The sequence below is a fragment of the Polyergus mexicanus genome, unplaced genomic scaffold (assembly GCF_030449975.1).
Source record: "Polyergus mexicanus isolate NDT 795.1 unplaced genomic scaffold, iyPolMexi1.0 SCAF_14, whole genome shotgun sequence".
Lineage (NCBI taxonomy): Eukaryota > Metazoa > Arthropoda > Insecta > Hymenoptera > Formicidae > Polyergus > Polyergus mexicanus.
In genome coordinates, this window is record NW_027223334.1 from 374,798 (window position 1) to 397,646 (window position 22,849).

The 22,849-nt window shown below is 35.5% G+C and overlaps 1 protein-coding gene across 9 annotated transcripts; it reads right to left on the bottom strand.

Moving 5' to 3' along the window:
* Positions 1-524: 524 nt before the first annotated feature.
* LOC138939233 (segmentation protein even-skipped) lies at positions 525-22,798 on the bottom strand. 9 transcript variants are annotated; one of them, XM_070306875.1, is made up of 11 exons: positions 22,713-22,798; positions 21,989-22,352; positions 21,029-21,118; positions 19,787-20,941; positions 18,460-18,651; positions 13,142-13,244; positions 12,246-12,643; positions 8,022-8,183; positions 6,914-7,060; positions 5,078-5,331; positions 525-2,022 (listed from the first exon to the last, which is right to left on the bottom strand). In XM_070306875.1, exons 9-11 carry the CDS (start codon positions 7,047-7,049, stop codon positions 1,198-1,200), a joined length of 1,215 nt encoding a protein of 404 aa, XP_070162976.1. In that variant the 5' UTR covers positions 7,050-7,060; positions 8,022-8,183; positions 12,246-12,643; positions 13,142-13,244; positions 18,460-18,651; positions 19,787-20,941; positions 21,029-21,118; positions 21,989-22,352; positions 22,713-22,798; the 3' UTR covers positions 525-1,197. The 9 variants fall into 9 exon arrangements, with proteins under 9 accessions (XP_070162976.1, XP_070162977.1, XP_070162975.1 ...); XM_070306876.1 differs by having other exon boundaries at positions 19,727-20,941; XM_070306874.1 differs by adding an exon at positions 17,831-18,143 and having other exon boundaries at positions 18,460-20,941.
* Positions 22,799-22,849: the final 51 nt, after the last annotated feature.

Below are 22,849 nucleotides of genomic sequence, written 5' to 3' on the forward strand. Positions count from 1 at the left end.
TTTCTCTGGCGATACGATTTAACAGATATTTTTTCAATTATTTCTTTGCAATAAAACAGTATACAAAAAGTTTTTAAGTGCGATAGCTTTTCATTGTCGAGTTCATTGTACGGGCATTATTATATACAATACTAGGTAAAAAATAAAAAAAATTGTTATGAAAAGAAATAAAAAATTATATAAAATATCATATAAAATAAGAAATTATAAAATATTTATAAAAAATATAATATGTGACACTTATCTAAATATTATAATCTAGTAAGCTGTATAAGTGTACAAAAAAAAAAAAAAAGAAATAATGGGAAAAAAAACATGATACGACTATATTATTTTATTTCTTCGTATATACTTTTATCAAGGATCAAATACTTATGTTAGTCCCAATTATAAATGTATTTCCGATCGAAAATAATTGCGCGAATAGAAAAAGAATCTTCCGGAATAGCGGAAAGTAAAATGAAAGAAAATCAAAATTATCTACATACAATAGTTTTTATGTATAATTTTTTTATTGCCTCATTTTTTTCTATTAATAATTATTAAATAATATTTTATATACATGTGACTCAAAATATACATATATAGTCGTCGCAATTTTTCGTTTCCACCATTGATTTTAGTCAGTGTTCAAATCGTGTCGCCAGTGTCAAAAATTATCGCCGAAATCTCTCCGAGAGAGAAACAATTTTAAGATAAATAATAATAGAGTAAAAACAGAATAAACGTGTGTTGATTTGAACGTTTAAATAATATTAACTAATAAGCTTAACTTAAATTTCTCTGTATACATCCATGTATACTCCATGTGTAATGAATCCTTCGATTCCAAAGGAACTCATTTAATAATTGTTAAGGCATTGAATTTACGACATCTATTAATCTATCCCAAAGAAATAGCCTTGATCTACGCGACTGGCAGTAAAGTTAGCACAAAGTAGGATTCGCGGTACTCAATAGCGAACACACAAATGCTAACAGGGAAGGCATTTCTTTTACGCAAGTTAAGATATTTGTTTACCGCTCAATGGGCGGTATTTATAGAAAGGAATCTATACGTAACAAACAAAGATCAAGGCTATTCTCTCATAAAAACACATAATACCATACAAGAAGTATCTCTATGGCAGAGGATAGTCGGAAAAATGTTAAGTATAAAGCCCCGCTCTTGCGTGTAATATATCACAAATGAAACAATTACTTCTTATACGGTTGGAATAGCTCGGTTTTATTAGTAGGCGCCGATGCCGCCGCCGCCGCCGCCGTCGTCGTCGTTGTCGGTGTCGGTGTCGACGTCGACAACGGCGAAGTCGTTGGCAAACTGTATAGATTTTCAGAAATAAACGATATCGATGTGATAGGTACATTCATACCGTTCGGTGGCAGTTTGACCGACTGTTCCGCTCCGATGATCCTATCCCGCTGTGCCTGCACCGAGATCGCATTCGTCACGTGGTGCCGCGAATGATGCGAGTGATGCGGATGAGGATGCATAACGTGCTGTGGCTGAGGCGGCTGATTACCGCACGATTCGCATTCGCTGGACGTATCCGAGTTCACCGGGCTCAATTCCGCTCGCAGCAACGATGGACCGTACGTGATGGTGGTAGGGGAAGGATTGCTGACAGGGGGAAAGGCGTTACCGCCAACGGTCGGCACGCCCAGACCGAAGTGCAAGGGCAGATGAGACGGATGAGGTTGCAGCATATGCGAGTGCGTAGGATAAGGGGCGGCCGCAGCAGCGCGCGGATGTGGTCGATGCAGCGCGCTTATCGAGGAATACGGCGAGTACCGCGTGGCGTAATACGTCGCAGCCGCGGATGCGTACGGCGTCGCCGATGGGGCCAGATGCGCCGTCGCCGGTATGCTCGGTATCGCGCTGTGATAGGGTGATATCGGTGAAAGGGCGCCGGAAGCCGCCGCGATCAATGTCGCGAACGTCGGATCCGAGCACACGGTCAACGGCCACGTAAACGCCATTCGTTGTCTCTTATCTTTCATACGTCGATTCTGAAACCACACCTGTAACGAACAAAATCAGATTATCAAATTATTTATTGTCATTCGTCTGTGCTGAGGAGCGAGCGAGAAAGATTGTATTATTGTATACATACATAAACATATATTTATTCAGTAGCTACGTGTATTATAATCGCATTATTTCTCGCGCTATTTATACGTTTCGCTATCGATTGAAACGATATATGAAACGAGAATCGGCAAAGCGATGTATAATAATATAATATATAATATTCTTGAATATATTACAATTGCAATTTGCGCGAGTATTTTTAATTTTTTGACGTATATTATCGTATATCGTTTATTTATGTCAAGACATGATAAAATCGCGCGGATCGACAATCGCTAAATGTAATTATGATCGCGAGATTATTCTCCTTATCGCGATCGCATTTCGCGAGATGCTAGATATACATATTATATTATACGACGACGCGTGAAGCCGGTATTAAAGTTCGTGCTTTTATTTCCCCCTCCCTTTGAGTCTCGCCGCGTGAAATGTAAACACAAACGACCGCGCATAAACAATAGCGTGCAAAAAAGCGAACGCCAAACACTGTGTTTATGTCACTATCGCGATGAATATTGTAACAAATTTTATAAAATCGAAATATTCTTTGTATAAGCGTTCTTTTTCATTCTCAAATTCGTTGTTAATATACGATACGTAATGTATTACATGCATATATCACACGGCTTATCGTTATTAAAATTATCCTTCCAATATAAATTATAATCTTAATATTGGGTGATTGCATAAGTTCGTGCTCGATTTAAATAATATAAACTTCAATAGATTATATTTTAGAGATAACACTTTTATTAATCAATTATATAGTCTCCATTCTTTTCTACAATGGTTTTCCAACGATCTATAAGCTTGTCGATTCCATTTTTGAAGAAAGAACTTGGTTTTTCTTGAAAAAAGTTTCTAAGGTGCTTTTCGACAGCTCCCTCGGAATTGAGATTCTTGCCATTTAAACTATTCTGCAAAGACCGGAACAGATAAAAATCTGAAGGCGCAATATCTGGAGAATGTGGCGGGTGCTGCAGAATTTCCCATTGCAACTCCTGCAGTTTTCCTGCAGCTTATTCCTTTCAGTCAGGAGATGCGGCACCCACGTATCAAGCTTGGAAATGTATCCAAGCTTTTTTAAATGACGAAAAGCGGTAGAATTATCGATGTTCAGCCTCTCAGCAATATCCTCAGTTGTAATCCTTGGGTTTCTTTCCACTAAGGCATGCACAATGTCATCATCGATGCCAGAAGGCTGTCCAGAGCGGGGTTGATCCTCCATGTTGAAATCACCATTTCGAAATCTGCCAAATCACTTTTTGACTGTTCGGGGAGCAGGAGCGCGGTCCAAATAAACGCTTTGAATATTTTTTTGTGCAATCCCAACACTCACGCCTTTCCGAAATTCATATAGCATTACATGCCGCAAATGCACCTTTCGTTCTCCATTTTTAATGATTTCTCTTATGCACAAATGGACTTATCTGAACAATGTCTGACGCTAAATTGACATAAGACGACGTCATCTATTCGGTGTAAGCAACAATTACCACACGAAAACAATAGAACTCCGCCATGCAGTAACTTAATGCCATCTATGAAAATCGGGCACGAACTTATGCAATCATCCAATATATATCTGCGATATCATAGACATAGACGTATATAATTTATCGCTATTTTATTCTCGCGAATTTCCAAACACCGTGTATTCTAAATAAATATTCGGATACATAATTTACGAATGAAGAATTCTCGGAGGCGGCGAACGATTATATCGATAATTCGTGCGGCACGTTTACCGTCGTTTAACACCTCGACCGACATTCGCTCCTCCATCGCCCGTGCGTTTTACGGCCACCGCGCCCGGCCGGACGACAAGTTATAGCGCGAGACGAGAAATTAAGAGAACCATTAATGTCCGAGGTGGGTCCGCGAGGCAGTCGCTAATTGAGCCGTTTAACACTTTTGCTCGACCGGATCGACTGGTCTCCCCCCTTTCCCCTCGCCCCTCGCCCCCCCCCCCCTGATACCGAGATCAGTGCCGTAACTAAAACAGCGACGGTCTCCTCCGACGCGTTAAACACGGCCCTTTCGTATACAGTGCATGTATGCGTTGCGTAAAAGCCCTATTTTAGTCTACTGCGTCGAGAGATCTTTCAGGGAATAACTTTAAGAACCACGACGGTGCTGAATCGCGCTTTCCAGGCTATAATCGCCGATCAAACATGGCCGCAGCTGGCCGCGGCAAGAAATAACCGGCAGCACTCTTGGCTTGCGAACAAAAACGCCACACTAATTGCTTCTATTAAGTGCTCGGTGTTAGGAGTCTCTATCTCTTAGTGGATGCAACAGCCGTGAGAAATTAAAAATCAGAATATACGGAATATATGTATATATTGTATAATGTATGTATAAATATATATGGATAAATTTATTCTCTATTTTTTTTATAAATAAATAAATTATATATATATATATATATATATATATATATATATCTTGTATATTTATAAAGAAAATAAATAATATTATGTCTGAAAAAGATAGAGAGATATCTATTATAGTATATTGGATTTATTGATCGTTAATTGTTTCAAGGATTTTCTTTAATGATCTCTCGCGAGGTTTCGATCAAACACGAAAGCGTTAATGAAAAATGTTATTGCGTCGACTATAGATGAGGTCATTGTCTGTTGAATTTTGTACGTAAACATTTACTCATCTCCAATCAGAGAACTCCTGGTATCGATCCTAATATTCGATCTAATATTATCTCGTATAATATAAAGAAATATTACTCAACCTTTAATCAGTTTACTATAATCTGAATTTTTCAATACCTAAGCAGAGTACATCAATGAAAATATGAAATAAATAATGATATACAATGAAATAATTTCGCGATCATAATCGCGAAAAAAAGATTCGTGTAGCTTGTAAATTTAAAAAAAAAAAAAAAAAAAAATTTCCCGAGAATATGTGTGTTCGAGAGAACTTTTCAGTAGAATATTTGCATTTTTAAAAAAATTTTCTCACCTTGATTGTGGATTCTGGTAAACTGAGCTGCGTGGCAAGCTCGCATCTCCTCGGACGACTCACGTAATTTTCTCTGTTAAATTCCTTTTCCAAACGAGATAATTGTTCCCTCGTAAAGGCGGTTCTGTATCTCCGGACTGTATCCACAGAGGAATTTTGCGTTTGTTGCTGTTGTGTTTGTTGTTGTTGTTGATGATGTTGATGATTAGATTGCAGGTGATGCTGTTGTTGATCTTTATGCAAAGTCGGCGAGTCTATATAAAATGCATATATAAACACGTTATAATTTTTTTATCTCGATACTGAATCTCGGTATTGAAGGAAATGGTTAATTAATTTGCTAGATTTAATAGATTAGATTCAATTAGAGCCAATGCAATTATGGCATAATGTACATATAAAAATTCCTACTGCAATTATTATTTTAACGATGATCATAAGAATGATCAGATTATTCGTGTCTCATTAATGACGATGCAGAAAATATTTTATGATTAAAGTATCAAATAATCAAAATGTAAATATACTCCACGATATTAATTTCTATTCTGATACGTAATTTCATACATTTTATATATAATAGAATTCTTTTTTTCAAGCCGATGAATTTCATTCTCTTGTAAATATATTCAGATTAAGTATATCTGTATTTAATGCAGAACAAAACACTTAAATTATCTAGCGTCAAAGAAATCTGGTTTTTCCCTCGTGTCTCATTTTGTTTATGTATAAGCGGAAATTCAGAGAGTCATCCGACAGTTGCGAAAAATTTTGGCTGAAGGAAGAATGAAACACCATTGTTCCTATTTCGGAAACATGGGTTTCCGAAACAATCGTGCATTTTTCTACAAACGAAATATCGTCGCAGAGACATTTAACAGCGGGTGATCACATTTAGAGTTACGTGAACTAGAGATCGCAGATCACAAAAGAGGTGGTACGTGGTCTATTCTGCTACTGTGGCAGTTTCCCTTTCGGCATGAGATCGACGACGACCTTTTCGCGCGGTTCTTTTCACTCTGCGGTTTACAAACGGTACAAACAAATCGTCATTTCGAGATAAATGATGATGCGATAATTAAAATGATATAATTTTGCCATCGAGGTTTTTGATGCCGCAAATATAAAGGAAAATTATTTTTGTTCGCGATACATGAAATCAGTTTGCTTTATAATGCTTAAAATATTGATAGAATTTACATTTTCATTCGGGTATAATTTACAAAAGGCTAGAGGAATTACAACTAGGTATACAATATGTTATTTCAATTGATCTCCGACAAAAGATCGTCATGAAATAATTATCGTCATAAAATATTGTACTTTCAGTCGTAAATAAACTTTTATTGTTGACTATTTATATAGAATTATTTTTCAAATTTAAGCTCTATTCAAAGACAATTAACATTTTTAGAAGAAAATCCAAAGAAAGTAAAAGTTAAGATATTAAGCGCATTTCGCTAAATTTTACGCTAAAAGTTTTATAATTAAATTTAATCTTACTGTACACGAGGGACGCGTTAACGATTAAATTTTCGATTTCGTTTATCTATAGTAATAATTAAAAGAATTTTGATGACGATTTTTAATTTTCAAGCGCGTTACTAATTTCAATAGAAACGAAGCCTTAATTTAATAAATTGTTCCTCGACTATGTCGCATGATTATCGCGCATCTTAATTACACATATAAACAGCCTAAACACACATATTTCCGCTCAACAATTTTCGTTTAAATAATAGACGCGTTACGATAACGAAACATCGACTCCGGCGCACGCGTTTAAAGTTCAATGCTTCGGAAATATGAACCGGGTAACGATGTAATGAAATTTACCATTCTCTGATGATGTCGATACTTTTGACGGCGGGCTGTATCCATACGGCGGCAAATCGACCACTATCGTATCGTCTTCGCCCGCATCTTCCTTTGGCTCATGTACGAATTCTTCGTTATTATAAGTGGAGTGCATTGTGTCCGTCACTTTATAACAGAGGGAGATGCACATTTTTATCACTTTATTAGCGTTACAAATTTTAGATTATATCTTGAATTCTCGAGATATTTATTTAATCAAAGCATGAACGTTTAATGTGAAAATTAATTAGCTACTTATCCCGACGATGCATGCCGTCGATATATTAGTTATATAGTCGATTTTTATTTTTTTTTTCTACTGTCGCGATGCATTACTTGACATAAATCTGATCATACTCGGAAAAGTAATAGAATACACACTCGCAAACTGGGTCTTTGTCGTTGTCCTCTGTCTAGCAAAATAAACTTTTGGAGTGGAGATGACAAATTGATACAGCACATTTGTATATAAACGATTGTACAACATTTGTGAAAACGAACAAAATTACACGGACAAACTTAGGAAGATATGTTATATGTATATTTAAAAAAAGTAGCGTAGTAAAAGGTAGCCGAGAAATAACGTCGACGGTGAAGATTGACACACGTGGGGTGCGGCACGTGAATGCCGGTATATGAAACGTGAATAGTATTTTATGCGTCGTATATTTTTAAACTGATATTCCGCGATAGATCAAGCTGCTCTCGAAGCTCGTATAAATACACAAATCGGTTTCTACACTGTATATTTTATACATGTACGGTTTGGAAAATATTATACGCGTGTGCTATATCTTTTCGTGTACGCGAGAATGTATGCGATACTACTTCGTTTTATCTCTACGCTAATTTGTCACTTTACGCTCTTCCTAAGAAATATTCTATATAACTGAGAAAGATGTGTGTACCTGATAAAAATATATCACCAATCACTCGTTCGTTTACATAATATAATATCTCTCTTTCTTTCTTTCTTCTAGATTTTCGTACAACACTCTCTAGTCACACAGTCACGCAAATGGCTTAAACTTGACTAACAGATCGCTAAAGCGTGTCCGGAAGATATATATAGATCCACTTCCCCTACCCAGGCTCCAGGTTCTCCGATTGGCGAGAGCTTTGGTCGTTGCGCTTACATCCCGTTGAACGAGGGGTGGAGCCTATCTGACACTGGTCTGGTGTGTGCACTATAGAAGACTAACAGTGCGGTCGGAAGCAGACAGGATCGGATTTAGATATTTCCGCCACCCTAGAACACGGAACATTTTTTACCCCTCTATTACACAGTACATTTTTAAAAATATTTTTATCAATGGCATTACATTAACATCTCTAACTTGACTCTGACTTTGTATAATATATTGTATGTAGAAGTGAGGATACTGATTAATATTCGCTTTTCTGCTTATATTAAACTGTCGATTAAAATGTAAGCAATGTAATTAGTACATTTACTTCTACATATGTCAAGGTAAAATTCATGGGAAGCGTGCTAATATAAATAACTATCTAATTTTTATTTTATTATTTTATTATTTAATTGTATTTTGTTTCTCTACTGCTGTTAATTTTACAATATTATTAATTGTATTATAATGAATTTAATTCTTTAATTAACTTTATTGCAAAATCGCAAATTTCACATTATTAAATTTGTTAAATCCCTACGTCACGTAACACAGCAGAGTTTTATTATATATGTATTTTAAAGAATGGCTTGTTTATTTTATTAATCTACGTGTATACTTAACATATGGCAATTATAAGATGTGAAGCTTCTTATTGTCGTTTTCCGTACTAATGGCATATTTAGGATGGGATTTAGCTGCGGGATCCTCAGTTAACGTCTAAAGGTAGACCTAGTAGAATCTCTCTATCCCCTAAACAATGTGAACTCCGTGAATACGTGTCATAAATCTTCGAAATTCTACCTTTAAACTGGTCGTAGGATGACAAAATGATTATATGACCATGTGCAAATTTGAAACTTTAGTCACCCTTTTCTATCTTATTTTCTTTTATTGTTTAATAAAAACATCTTTTAAAATTTTATCCTCGGCGTAAAACGGTTTAAGTAAATCCAGAGAAAAACTAATGTTAAATTACAAACATTCGAAAAAGATTGTTGATGCTGAATCGGATAGTAACATAAACAGCATCTGACAATGTCCATTTTTGTAGAAAATCAATTAAGAATTGAATTACCACTGTAGATCCTTTGAAGCAACTAAACAGAGATAGAGAGAGAGAGAGATATTGTAAAAATAAAAAATCCAAAAATCTCTTTCAAGGTCATAGAAATATTGCAGCAATGTATCATTATAAAAATTACAATGGAACAATCTATTATATATATTAAATTAATCGACTTTGTATGTGAGATTTTACATGCGAGATAATTATGATCATTGATACACATGACAAAAGTGATATTATATAATATTCATTAAATTGATAGAGATTAAATAGATTTAACTAACCGTATATGTACGTTCTGATCCAACTAAAATCTCACATTATATACGAACATTTAATTAAAAAAATTATATAATTATATGTCATTTACGCTTTTTTAAAACAAAAAGATTCGACTTTTTCATTTATTATTACGCGAAAAAAATGTTTCTTGACATGGAAGTTAACATAAATAAGTTGTAGTATGAATTTCCTCTCGCATGCGTTAATAATAAATTATTCTCCGAGGCAAATAGAATTTATACGCTAAAAAATTAAGAACAAAAATAGCTCGTAAAGAAATTACAAGGAAAAATGGATCAAAGCTACTAGGGTATGTCTAGTTATACCAATTTACTTCGTCATTGCCTACCATTATCTTCTTTGTCGAAAACGGGATACCTCGTAAAAAAACTATTCTGTTTGTAAATGTATCTATGGCTAGCGTAGTATATATACTGTACGATCTTTATGGTTTTTATTTGTATATAAAGTACCGCTTTTTTTTAGAAAATATTTTTCGAATCCCGTTTTTTTTTTTTTTTGTACCGTAAAGTACAACCGTTGGCCATTAGGGAAAATAGAACATGTTCTTAAAACGGGAACTAAGAACATTTTTTTTTTTTCCTTTTATATCGAGGAGGACCTTCCACGAGAATTATTAGGTAACTAACGGTATCTTTAAGATGGAACTGTATTGCATTTATATGTCGCACACGTCGCAAGCTTGATACAACGATGACTCACATATTGTCCAAAATGTTGCGAGGAAAATTTTTAAAAATAGTTAATAGATTATATATTACTAATTTTAATTTTCTATTACATATGTTTACATACGGAGGAGTTTTCTTTATAAATTTTTTAATAAAATTTATTTAAAAAATTTCGTTCAAACTCTTTTCAAATTCATTCGATCAGTGCGGTATTGATATATATTAATGTTGATAGATTTGATCAATTTTTTTTCGTTTCCAGAACTCGTATTCAAGATATTTCGCGCTTACTTTGATTCTTTAGCTACGTCAGTGTACACGGTTATGCGCGTAGGGGAGGTGGAAACGGGGAGGGACGAGAGATAATTGGCGCGAACAGCTCTGCCAGATGTGGTCGCGATCATGCCGCTGATTAAACGGTTTGATTAAGCGACTAATTTACTCACATGCGCGATGTAACATTACTTTATGCGAAATCTATACTGCTCTCTTCTACCCTGTCCCGATCTGTCATACGGACGCACAGCTCGCAAATCACATGGGCGGTATAACATGACGGGATATCAAACAGTAGCCACAAGTATTCTTCGGAATGCGAAGAGATGATTTGACGAAACAAGCTTCGATATTATCTAATAACGATTAGCCTGTCAATCCATTGTAATCCGACAAAAAAAAAAAAAAAGAGAAATTCTAATTTTTCTTTTTTTCGCTCGGACATTCGACAATTGACGGGTAATTTACATTAATCTAATTTGCATAGAAGAGCTCACAATCTCAAGATCTTTAAATTTTGCATGTAATTATTTTATTTCGAACGAAGCATTTGAGCCAAAAATTTCAGAATCTCATTTTAAAAACAACATTTGAAAACTGCATTAGAAATCGCATATTTATTTCTTTTTATTTATATTTTTTTAAAGTTTTGTTAAAATGTTAAAAATACGGTCTATTATTATCTATTATCGAAACAAATATATATTGCTATTGTCGAAAAGGTCATTGTTCAAAGTTCAAAGGTTAATCCTGTTACTCGAAAAAGACGTAAAAATGTTTTTTCTTCTTCTACTATTATGTTTTTGCTCCTTCTTTCTTTTTTTTCTAAAGCTGAATTGAAAATGACAAATGTTCATCTAATCCGATGAGCCAATGAAATTTTGACAAACTAACATCTGTCGTGTTCTATTGGTGCTATTGATATTATTATGATTAATAATGATTTATTATAATAATCACATTTTATTAAAGTGGTAAAAATGACGCGTCCCAATTTTATCTTGTTTTCTATGTTTAACGCATGCTCTTTTAAAGAATGTAGAATTAAAATCAAATTTTTGGCCTTTTGTTTTTGGCCATTTCCATGAGCAATAATAAAAAAATTTTACATCAAGATCTACGCGAAATACAAAAGAAATTTTATCTTATAAAGACCGAGAATCTTCAATCATAATTAATCATTAGAATATAATCATATATGTATATGATATGTAATTGATACGTTATTAAGTCATAAACGTTAACAGAGTCTTGGATGAGGCAGCATTTGATGCGATCGTCGTTCCAATTGGGAATCATTCGTAATCAAATTACTCTTACGAGCTCGCGAATTTACGATTCTGGGGACGAGAACGAATATAGCCATAGCACAGGATATTTCGTGCGATTAATTTAATACACGCGACATGGCGCACAATTAAGCCAATTATTGGCGAATATCTGGAAATTAGCGTATCGCGCGCGTGTAGTGGAAAACGGTTTATATCCTTTATATCGAGCCAACGAAATGTGGTTTTAATAGACATGTCGATGGCTCTGCCTACAATGGGAGGGGGGACAGTGTAAATAGTACGAACCGCCATCACCAATTATATATAGGGCCTTTTAACGATAAATTCTCGAATTAAAGGCATTATTGGCATTTACAGTAGCAGGACCGTATTAGCGTGATTATTTAACATCCTAAAGTCGATTGTCGCATTTTCAGGCTAAATTATATTAAAAATTTTCATCGCAGTCTCGAATAATATTAAAATAATATATACAAAATTTTTTCACGTTTAATTCGAAGCCTAAAGTCATGTAGGTTATCAAAGGGCCGATAAAAAAAAAAGCTGGTAAATATGGTCGTCATGTGGATATACTTGAAGAGAGTCTCGTTGAGAGGGGGACGCCTCGACGATTTTCTTATCTTCGTGTCATATACGACTCGCAGCTACTCGAGCTTGTTGCTCGCGTTCAACGATTTCACGGATCCGCGCGAGTATCATCTCGACACCGAAGAAAGGGGGCGGGTGTAAAATATATGTGTCGTAAAGATGTATCGCGTCGCCATTGTCGTGGTGTGGACATTTTTTTAGGGCCATATTAGCGTGCGTGCCACCGTGCGCGCATACGCATCAGCTCGTCGCTCATCGCGCTGATGTTAAGCGGCGAGATGAAAGGCTGCCGGTCTCTAGCGTCATCTTCCCGTCCCGGGAGATATGGGTTCGAGTCAGCTCGAATACTCGCGAATATTAATTTCGGTCTAGTGTCGCTTCGCCTGAAATGGGATAAATAAAGATTTACGATATAAATATTAATTTAAATTAAAACAAATTATGCAGTTACTTGGAATATATTTGCAAAAGCATAAAATATTATTGAAAATAGATAAGATTTTCTTCTCCGTATAATGATTTTATGATTTTATTTACACATTTTAAGTAATTTAAATTAAACCGTTCAAAGAAAATTTTCAACCCTCGCCTTCGATATCATAACGAAAACAATTTTTTCAAGCAGATATTGTTGCTGGTTACGAATCTATGATGCCATACGATTGCTTGCTTGTTACTACATGAAATTGCAAAGGATTTTATCCCATCTCTCTATTCCTACGCTACAGCTCATAGTCCATAACACGTGCATGGGGATTGCCATTTATATGTTTGAAATAAAATCACGCTATAATTGAGAGAATCAAACATCATCATTTTCCCCGATGAACGTCAGAGATATATCATAGGTTTTGTTCCATGTATCATAATAATTTAATCACCCTGGCTTTGGTCACAAGTACATGCATCTGGCTACCAACAATGGCAAGCACTCTCCCTGCACTGCACGAATGGTGTTTCTTCGGACAAGATGCTCACTCGCTCCTGTAAAACGAAGGAAGAGACTGTGATCGGTGCTTTTTTGCGTGCTATCGATAGAAAAGATAGATCAAAATTGCAGAACAAACAATTTCATATAAACATATTATTATTATTATCGTTATTAATTAAAATATTGAAAAATAAATGTCATTAGTAAAGGCGATATACAGGGTGTCCCATTTTAAAGGACCCATTCAAATATCTCAGAAACATTGCGTTAAATCGAAAAATGTTTCAAACAAAAGTTGTGTGGCTTCAAGGGGGCGATAAGATAGTGACAATGATTTGATCTTGGAAAATTATTTGAAAGTCATGTGAAGGTCACCTTTAAAATCTTAAACGAAAACCCCCATTTTTTATTTAGTATTCTTGTAGCTTATCTCGAGAGCTTTCCAAAACACTATAATAAAGTATTTTTTCATTAAGTACTTTTTGAGTTATTTTATATTTTATATATAATCTGACATATTTTGATATAAAAAATAAAATATTTCGTAAAATATTCAGTTCTCGATAATTTTACCGTAATACTTCTATGTACAGAATAATAAGACAAATTAATTAGTGCCAAAAAAAAACAAATAATTGTTTAAAAAAATACATTGTAAATAATTTTCTTAAAAACAATTTTTTTTAATACTAATTGATTTGTCTCATTATTCTGTACATAGAAGAATTACGGTAAGATTATCGAAAACTAAATATTTTACGAGATATTTAATTTTTTATATTAAAATATGTCAGATTAAAATATGAAATAACTCAAAAAGTACTTAATAAAAAAATACTTTATTATAGCGTTTTGGAAAGCTCTCGATGTCAGCTACAAGAATACTAAATAAAAAATGGGGGTTCCCCCATTTAAGATTTTAAAGTTGACCTTCACATGACCTTCAAATGATTTTCCAAGATCAAAACATTGTCACCATCTTATGGCCCCCTTGAAGCCACGCAACTTTTGTTTGAAACATTTTTCGATTTAACGCAGTGTTTCTGAGATATTTGAGTGGGTCCTTTAAAATGGGACACCCTGTATATTTGCAATTTTTAATCGCGTTAGATGCGTTGTGCAGAGTTTATTTCGTCAAGAGCGTATTAATTTTTTTTTTTTTTTTTTCGGAAGAGAATCTTAAAACTCTTATCGTTAGACAGACACAAGAGTAATCCGTTATTCCGTTTACGGGCATTCGAGACCTGAAAGAATCGATCGTAAGAAATGCAAAATTGTAAATTCCCTAAGCTGAGTCCTTTGCGCTCCCGCGCTCCTAATTGTAATATAATTTCCACGTTAATGGCGTACCTGCTCATAGCCGCCATCATAACCCGCCGGGTGTTCGCGAGGCAAAGGAGGAAAATGGAGAAGGATGGATCGGGGGCATGTATCCTCCGAGCGTAATACGGCGCCGAGTTTATAACCGAATTAGCGAAATCGCGGCTGCTCCGCGCTTATTCCACTTCCACAGGCGGGGGAATAACGATGCTAAACCGGCGGAACGAGGGGAGGGAGCGGGAAGGGGCGAGAGATTCGGGACGTTTTGATTAAATTAGGGGATGATCGCGCAAAATTAGAGACATTAAATTCCATTCCTCCGTTCGGTCCCGAGCGCGCGCGATTTTCCACGCCGGTGTTCTCGGAGATGAGATTCGAGACTGTTCGTGCAAAAGAAAATAAGAGATCTCTGAAATCTGATAATGACATTTCAAGTATCGAGATCGAGTTTCACGAAAATGGAAAAAGAATTTATAATCCTTGATATTACATGGACATCAAATGTCTAAAATTCGAATATTTAAATATAATGAAAATTTCTCTCTCTCTCTCTCTCTCTAATCATAAAGTATTAAATTTAATTCGAATTTAAAATATATATAATTAAAATATAATAAATCCGCCTCACCATCGTCTATCTTAAATTTAATTTTTCGAAAACGATGAATGGTTTTTATTAACGATGTTTGTGCGCGCTTTAATCGTGTCGTAAGTGAAATATCGTGTAAGTAAAACTCGGAGAGAGAGAGAGAGAGAGAGAGAGAGAGAGAGAGAGAGAGAGAGAGAGAAAGGAGCAACGTCTGCATCAGCTCGTCGCGATAAGCGTTGCGGGGAGAAATTTTTTTTACGGAAGCGTTCAAAACGCGACGAGACACGGTCGTTGGTTTTTTTTTTTTTTTCACAAGAGGCTAAAAAAAAGGTAAAAGAACAGGAAGCAGGAAGCGTCAGGATCCTGCCGGTTGAAGTGCTCCTCGATCGGCGAACGATTTTTTTAGACAAACTTTTCAAGTGCCACACCTAATTTCGTTCTAATTCCGGCACTTTTGTCACTCGTTTTAATTGCCGCTTAAGTTCGGGAAATCCAAAGTGTCGGTTTTTTTTTTCTTCCAATGAGCGTAAAAAAAAAACCTGCCGGAAGAGATATAGAAGAGGGTGGATGCATTAGCGATTACTAGTAGCGCTAAATGATCGATTTAGTTTATAATTATCTAGTAATTTACAAGACTTTATGATGATTATTTAGAAGAAAAAAATATTGTATATATTTTGTAACTCACGAAAAATTTTATTATTCATTAGAGTTTTGATTAATTTGCATCTTTTTCGAAAAAATAAGATAAAATAATTTGTAAAAACTAGATAACACGACGACAACAAATATAGACGGTTAATTAGATGAGTTGCGAGGATGAATATTTGAATTTGTTATATTCTTCCGCACAGACTTCTGGGAATACAGGGTAAGAGATCGTTAAGGCGTTAAGAGAAGATCGAGAAGCTCTGGCGGCGAAATTACATTTTTTAATTATGGCCGGAGTAAGTTCATAATTGGTGCTCACTACGCGGGGGATGAAACTTATTAGTCGGCAAGGCTTTACCGCTATGGGGAATGTAACATGGCCGCCTTATGGAAGGATATCGTAGAGATCTTTCGCCAGGGACGCAGCTCTTGATTACAAATATCGTGAATATCTTATCAATCTTATCGTTTATACAAATCGATTTTACAAATTATTCTCTTTCTCTCGTACGCAATTTTTTTTTTTTTATTTATGTTATCCGTCTTAAATTTATATGTATTTCTAATCTAATTATTCTTTTTTATAATTCATACTTGAAATCAAACCATCCTTAATTAATTTATCTATATATATTTAATTATCTTCAATTTATCGTTGCTTATTAAAATATTTTCAGAAAAAAAGAAATATCGTAAATATTTATTATACATAATTCTGGAATAAAAATATTTATATATAGAAAATAAATATTCTTCTCTTTCGCCCTCTTTCTACGTGATAAAGTTATTTATACAGATTATGTAAAGTAATCATATAGAGTTTTTCTATCTGTGTGTCACAATTCTACAATAACATTATTTCAAATCGAAGAGAAATCATTATTGAAGATTTTTATCGTTTCCGTTGCTCGGCAGAAAAGATTGTTTTACTTGCCATGCTCTAAACGCCGAGATTATTTGTACGGATCCAGAATGATTGATAAACCGGAGAAATTCGCGGGACTAGAGGGAGAATAGGAGCGTCCCTGACGCTAATCTCGAGTTAGATGGCAACATTTTCTTGTAGACACCGAATGTACGGATGAACTCGTACAGCGCTTCGCTGTTACGATGTTCTAAGTGAAGGTATATGCCTTTATATATAGGTGATTATATACATGTGCGCGTGTGCGCTCTACAGCAACGTCCAAGAAAAACCGAAGCTTCATGAGGAGTACCAAGTTTCAACTAAAATTATATTCACGTATTTATATTAATTATTAATTAAAAGAATCGACTTAAAAAAATGTAGTAGATAGTCATTTATATAAATCATTAATTTTGCTGCAGAAAATAATTCGGTAAAGTTTCCTTTCCGTGATTCTTCTGTGAATATATATAATGCATATACATATTTACGTGTGTGTGTGTGTATATATATATATATATATATATATATATATATATATATATATACTTTTGTAGTGGCGCGCGTGAATATGTATATACTCCTTACGCTCGTATGAGTCTCCTATCCAGCGACTGTACGGGGATATCGTTGGGGAAAGATTGGGAATTGGAGAGGGTGGACTTTGGGGTAAGGTGGCAATAAAGCGTTGGGCACCGCGCTGTTACGATCTCTGATCTGCGCGAATGCGCATATGTAGTGCGATCTCACCCACGCGAAACGCAATATGTATGTTGAATTGATCGTTGAACTCGCGCGAGCGTAGATACGCCCGATAATACGTCCTTATCGCGTAATGACGATAGGTAAAGGGGGGGGGGGGAGGGAAGGGAGGGAATTGCAATCTGCAAAGACGATTTTCTAGAAAGAGCTTTTTGCCGAACAGTTACAATAATTTTCCATCTTTTAAAGAACATTTTTGAAGACGATAAATAAAATAATTTATTAATAAAAAATAATGGATGGATGTTGAATTATTATAAAAATAGTCTAATCGCACAGTAGAGCGGAATAAAGCTTAATTAATAAGAACGAGTGGATTAATTTTGAATCGAATTATTGCACGGCGTTTCAAAAATCGTCGCAACAGCAGCGTTGGAAAAGTAAGGCGTGTGCTACATATTGTATATTACGTGTATATACGTCGAAACATCCAGCGGCCATGATGGCTCTGGTCTCTCTCGCTTATCAGCGCGGAGGGAGAGGAGAGATATCCGGTCGATACTCTTCGGAGTGAAGGAAGGAAATCCGTATAAGCGTGCGCTCTCTTCCCCCGGGCAACACAACGCGAATGGATAAAGAGGGGGTTGATTCACCACTCCTTGTTCGGTGCTCGCAGACGATTGGCCCTGGCAGCGCGGAGGGTCGTGGGCGGTGCGATGCATCGAAGAATGAAAGAGGATAAGAGAGGGTCGTCGGCAAAAGACTACGGACCTAAGGATATACCTGGACACGGTAGCATATATACTATTAAAATAAAGAAGAGAGGATGGCGAGATTAAGAGCAAGCGAGGACTATAAGCGGACAAATCAGATCCTTTCGCTTCGACTCGATATTATTTGGCTCACTGTACTATATACACTATATATTTGCGCCTTTCCTTACGCTAATAGATTTAGATAGATTGTTTGCGTCGTTCAACGTCATAGCACATCGTCAGACACAAAGATATAATCGCAATTATATCCTGTTTTGTAATAAGCTATTCTATACTGTTATACGAATTTAATTAAATTATATATATACGTATAATATACATACGCTACAACAGGCTATATCGGATAAATACAAGGAGTTGAAGAACTGGCAATTTTATCTTGTAATGCCCTTGGTTTTCCTTCCTCTTCTCTCTTTTTCTACGAATCGTGAAACACCATCATCAAGCATTCGTATATTGTTTTCCTTATTGCCAGAGAAACTCCTCCAATCGTCTCTTTCTCGAAGACATCAGCCCTGGAATTATCCAATTAAATTAAAATCTGTATTTGCGTCTTGAATTATAATCTTATTTTATAAATATTGTATTTTAAACAAAATAATTCAGCAAATGCGATGTTTTTTTTATCATTTATATTAAGTATCATCAATTGCTTGATAGCCAACTGTGCAGTCGTTATGCGAAATCATTTCTCCAATTTTTCCGTAGATACAATTAGAGAAAAGAATCTTTTCTCGTTAAACTTATAATTAAATTGAATTTTGTCTTTATAAAAAAAAAAAAAAAAATAGAAAGCGGGAAAATTATTTCGTCAGATTCTCCGTAAAGAATGAAACTCAGAAACTAAGAAAATAGAATTGACCGATTCGAAAGTTAATTTTCAGAGAATACACCATGGTGCGATGTAATAACCGAATTTATTGTCCTGCTGAACCATCTTTAGGAAACTCATCGATACGTACAGAAAAACCCAATGGGAGACAAAAGCAGAGAAAACGAAAGGTAAACGATCTTTTTTTTTTTTTCAAACTCCGGAAGACTTCTCCGAAAGCCATAAACTATCACTTCGGTCAAAATTGCTAAAATCTAGTTTATAGTTTATAGATCAGGTTATTCCCATAAAACATCAGTATATCATTTCGTGTTTTTTTTTTAATTGCCGCTTTTTATATCACCACATATGGCGCAAAATTCGCTCGAATCTTAAAAGAAGTAATCACTTGCTCCCTTCGTATTGATATCATCAACAATCTCATCTTAACACGGAAATTAAAATTTCATTCGCGAATAAAATTCAATAAATTATTATAAATTATTATTATTAGTAGCTATATATAATATATTGCAATACAATAAAAGTTCCATATTTGCGCATGTTTTATATTTTATATTCGCGGTTTGACAATTGCAATCATTTCTCAGATCTGCAAAATTAAAATTGTAGAGATATTTTTAAATATTTAATATAGAAAAAAAAATCGACATAAAAATTGAAAGATCTTAAAAGATTTATTAGCTATAAATATACTATATAAAACTGATCACTGCAAATCTCTCGTCATTACGATGTTAACATCAAGCAAAACTAACTGTAAATTGTTTATTTATGCGAATAATTTTCCGACTGGCATGTCAACGAAATTGACGAACCGATACGGTGGGGGGTCCGACTATCGACTTCGTATAGTGAAAGAGAACGATTCGCCACATCGTAGCAGCCTCCGTTCAGCGGCACGTGCTGACATATGGGTTTTTGGGGCTTTGCAATGTCTACGGAAGTCTTTGTGCGGGGGTGGTAAATGGGATGTCATCGTGTTAAATGGTCCTGATGCCCGGGGAAGCAATGCCGATCCATTGAAAACGCTTCTCGCTGGACCAATTCTTGCGACTAATTCCCGCCGTTTATACGTTTAATTGCCTTTGCCAACCACCTGGACCACCACCGGGACACGCGAGATGTTAGGAACGGATTTGAGTCCGTTTAACGGGCGCGTTTAACATCTCGAGCATGTGCCGTCGCGAGTGCGGGTCTCACCTCGTATCTCGGGGTTATTGATTTACGAGAACGTCTCTTTCCGTGCCGGTAGATATATACACGCCAACGCATTTAGACACGGTAATTCGGTTAGCCACCGAATGGACCACCCAGTAATTTATGTGAATCAAAGCGTTATTCTAACGCTTTAACCAGCATCACACTAAGTAAGTATCGGTTAACTATTGCGTGGGCCTCTGTTTAATTATAAGTAATCCGTGTGTTCGTACTTGGAAATTGTTTTTTGCTCAACCTTTTAATCGAAGCTGAAGTCGCAAAACCAATTGCATTTAAATGTTTAAATTTAATTTGCTGAAATATAGCTAATTACTTTGAATCGACTACTTAAAATGAATAAAAGAAAATTGCTAGTGATTTATTTAAACGTTTTTCATTCTATTTTAATCTATCTGGTTTGTTGAAAAGTATATTCTGCAACTCCATCAAATTATTATTTTAAAGATAATACACGAGAGAGAAGTAAAAAAAAAAAAAAAAAAAAAACGCGTGCACAAAGCTCCGAAATTAATCCCCGTTGCTAGTAGGAAGAAAAAAGGTGTCTCTCGTCAAAGTGTCGTCGTTATCAACGTACTATCCGTCCCTCACTTGACGGGTCGTAAATCGTGTATCGACAGTCTGCACAAAAGCGTGGAAAAAGGCGATAGCGAAATAAAGAAATTAATGAAGCGCCCAAAATTAATGGAACTCGAAATTTTCAACTGTTACAAAAAGAAATTTTAAACTCTCTCTCTCTCTCTCTCTCTAGAAATCTATAAGAAAAAATAAAAATTAAGATTAGAACCATTTGAAAAAGAAACAATCGAGACATATTAAAGGAAAAAAGTAACAATACATACAACATATCCATTGATTTTCTCCAATGATCCGGGTGTTTTTTCTCCAAATGATTTCATTTTTAATTTTCCTTTCTTTTGTGTGATTTTTATCTGAAATTAAAAAAAAAAAAGAATTCTTTTTCTTATAAAATATATGAATGAATATATGTAACATTGCACGAAAATATATATGCATTTTCTTATATAATCTCGATTTCTAAAATAATTTTAAAATGAGATCGTTTTTAATTATATATAACACATAATTATCTCTAAAAAAATCTTCTATTTTCCGTAAAGGATCTCTATAGTTATATAAGAAATAGTATAACAATCTGATGCGAAAGATTAGTTAGAGCAATAAAGATTATTGCTTATTCTGCGAAAAATATATTCCGTCAGAATATTATACGATGTATGGAAAAAAAATGACGATAGACTAATAACATAATTGTCTATTACAGACAGATATATATAAGAAAAGTATAATATACAATATAAATATCTTGAACCAACCATCGATGGTGATATAATTTTAATTAGGTAATTGGGAATATGTCCATTAATAACGGTAAAATCACAAGCGCAGAATAAGTAAGCAATTAGCGAAATGAGAAAGAGATGGAGAAAAAGAGAGGAGAAAAATGGCTGACGTCGGCGGGCGACGGATTGCGCCGCGATTTTCAGGAAAATGAATGCTATAAATAAAGCCGGCCGGCCAATAATTCCGTCGCGATCGAGCAACGAAGAGTTTTTCATCGGATCGCGAGAGAAAGAGAGCGGCAGAGGAGCGACGACGGAGGTGAAAGAGAACAGAAGAGTAACAGGAGGATGAGAATGAGGAGGGGGGATGGGACGAGGAAACGAGGAAACCCTCCCCGGCGAAGGAGAGGGAGGACGTGTGGCGCGCGTTCGGGCAGTTTGTAATCAAATTTAAAATTCCCAGCGCGGAGGAAGCTGATGAAAGAGTAACCAACGGACGCGATCGAAACGGGTCGTCCATGGGTCTCGTCACGTGACGTCGAATAAACGGAGGACGGTATCCCGCGCCGATGCTCTTCCGCGAAGTCGCGCGCGCGTCGCTAACCCTCTATCCACCCTCTTCCTATGTCGTCCCCTCATCTCCTCTCCCTCGCCGCTCGCTCCTTCCTCGTCGGCCACTCTCGAACGCTGAATTTCCCTGGGGGGGCGGTGGGCGCCGAGATGGTGGAGGCCGTATAAAAAGTTCGTGCGGGCGTCGTGGACGAGGGGCTCAGCAGCATCGCCCAGACTTCATTAGAGATACACGCGCGAGGATTGAAACAGATATAATTTCAATAAACTCGCATATCTCGATAATGTAATCCTGCGAAAATAAGCCTCGTAAATTTTTATTCCCAATATGTAATATACGATTTCCCGTATGTCTATAGTCTATGTCTATAGCATCGGGGGAGATCAACTTGAAAAAAATTATAAATATCCACAATGTTATACGCAATATATATTATGTATATTTAAGCATATATATAATTAGAAGATAATAATATTTTAAACTCACGTATACATATACAGAGAGATGGTATATTCTGCAAATATTTCAAATCTTTCAAGCCGATATAAAATTAACCTCTCAATGCTATAGCTGTATAGCTTGTATTTAAAAAAACATAAAGCGTCATCTAACGAGAAAAAATTATATCAAAAGTACGATTTTGGCCTTTACCAATTTATGATAAGAAAATCTGCATTTCACTATGGATAAAGTAGATTTTGTTATTGGCTTGATTTCGTTATTTCGTTTCTCTGCACATCCAAAGTTAGATTAGAACAGGTTTCGGTACTTGGTTATGGAACAGGAGC

Bases quoted from the DNA above. Each gene is read 5' to 3' on its own strand.
- LOC138939233 (XM_070306877.1), bottom strand. From the start codon at position 7,049: ATGCACTCCACTTATAATAACGAAGAATTCGTACATGAGCCAAAGGAA. The intron at 5,332-6,913 runs GTAAATTTCATT...CATTTTATATAG, and splicing joins ATCGACATCATCAGAGAATG to ACTCGCCGACTTTGCATAAA. The intron at 2,023-5,077 runs GTGAGAAAATTT...TGTTCGTTACAG, and splicing joins TACCAGAATCCACAATCAAG to GTGTGGTTTCAGAATCGACG.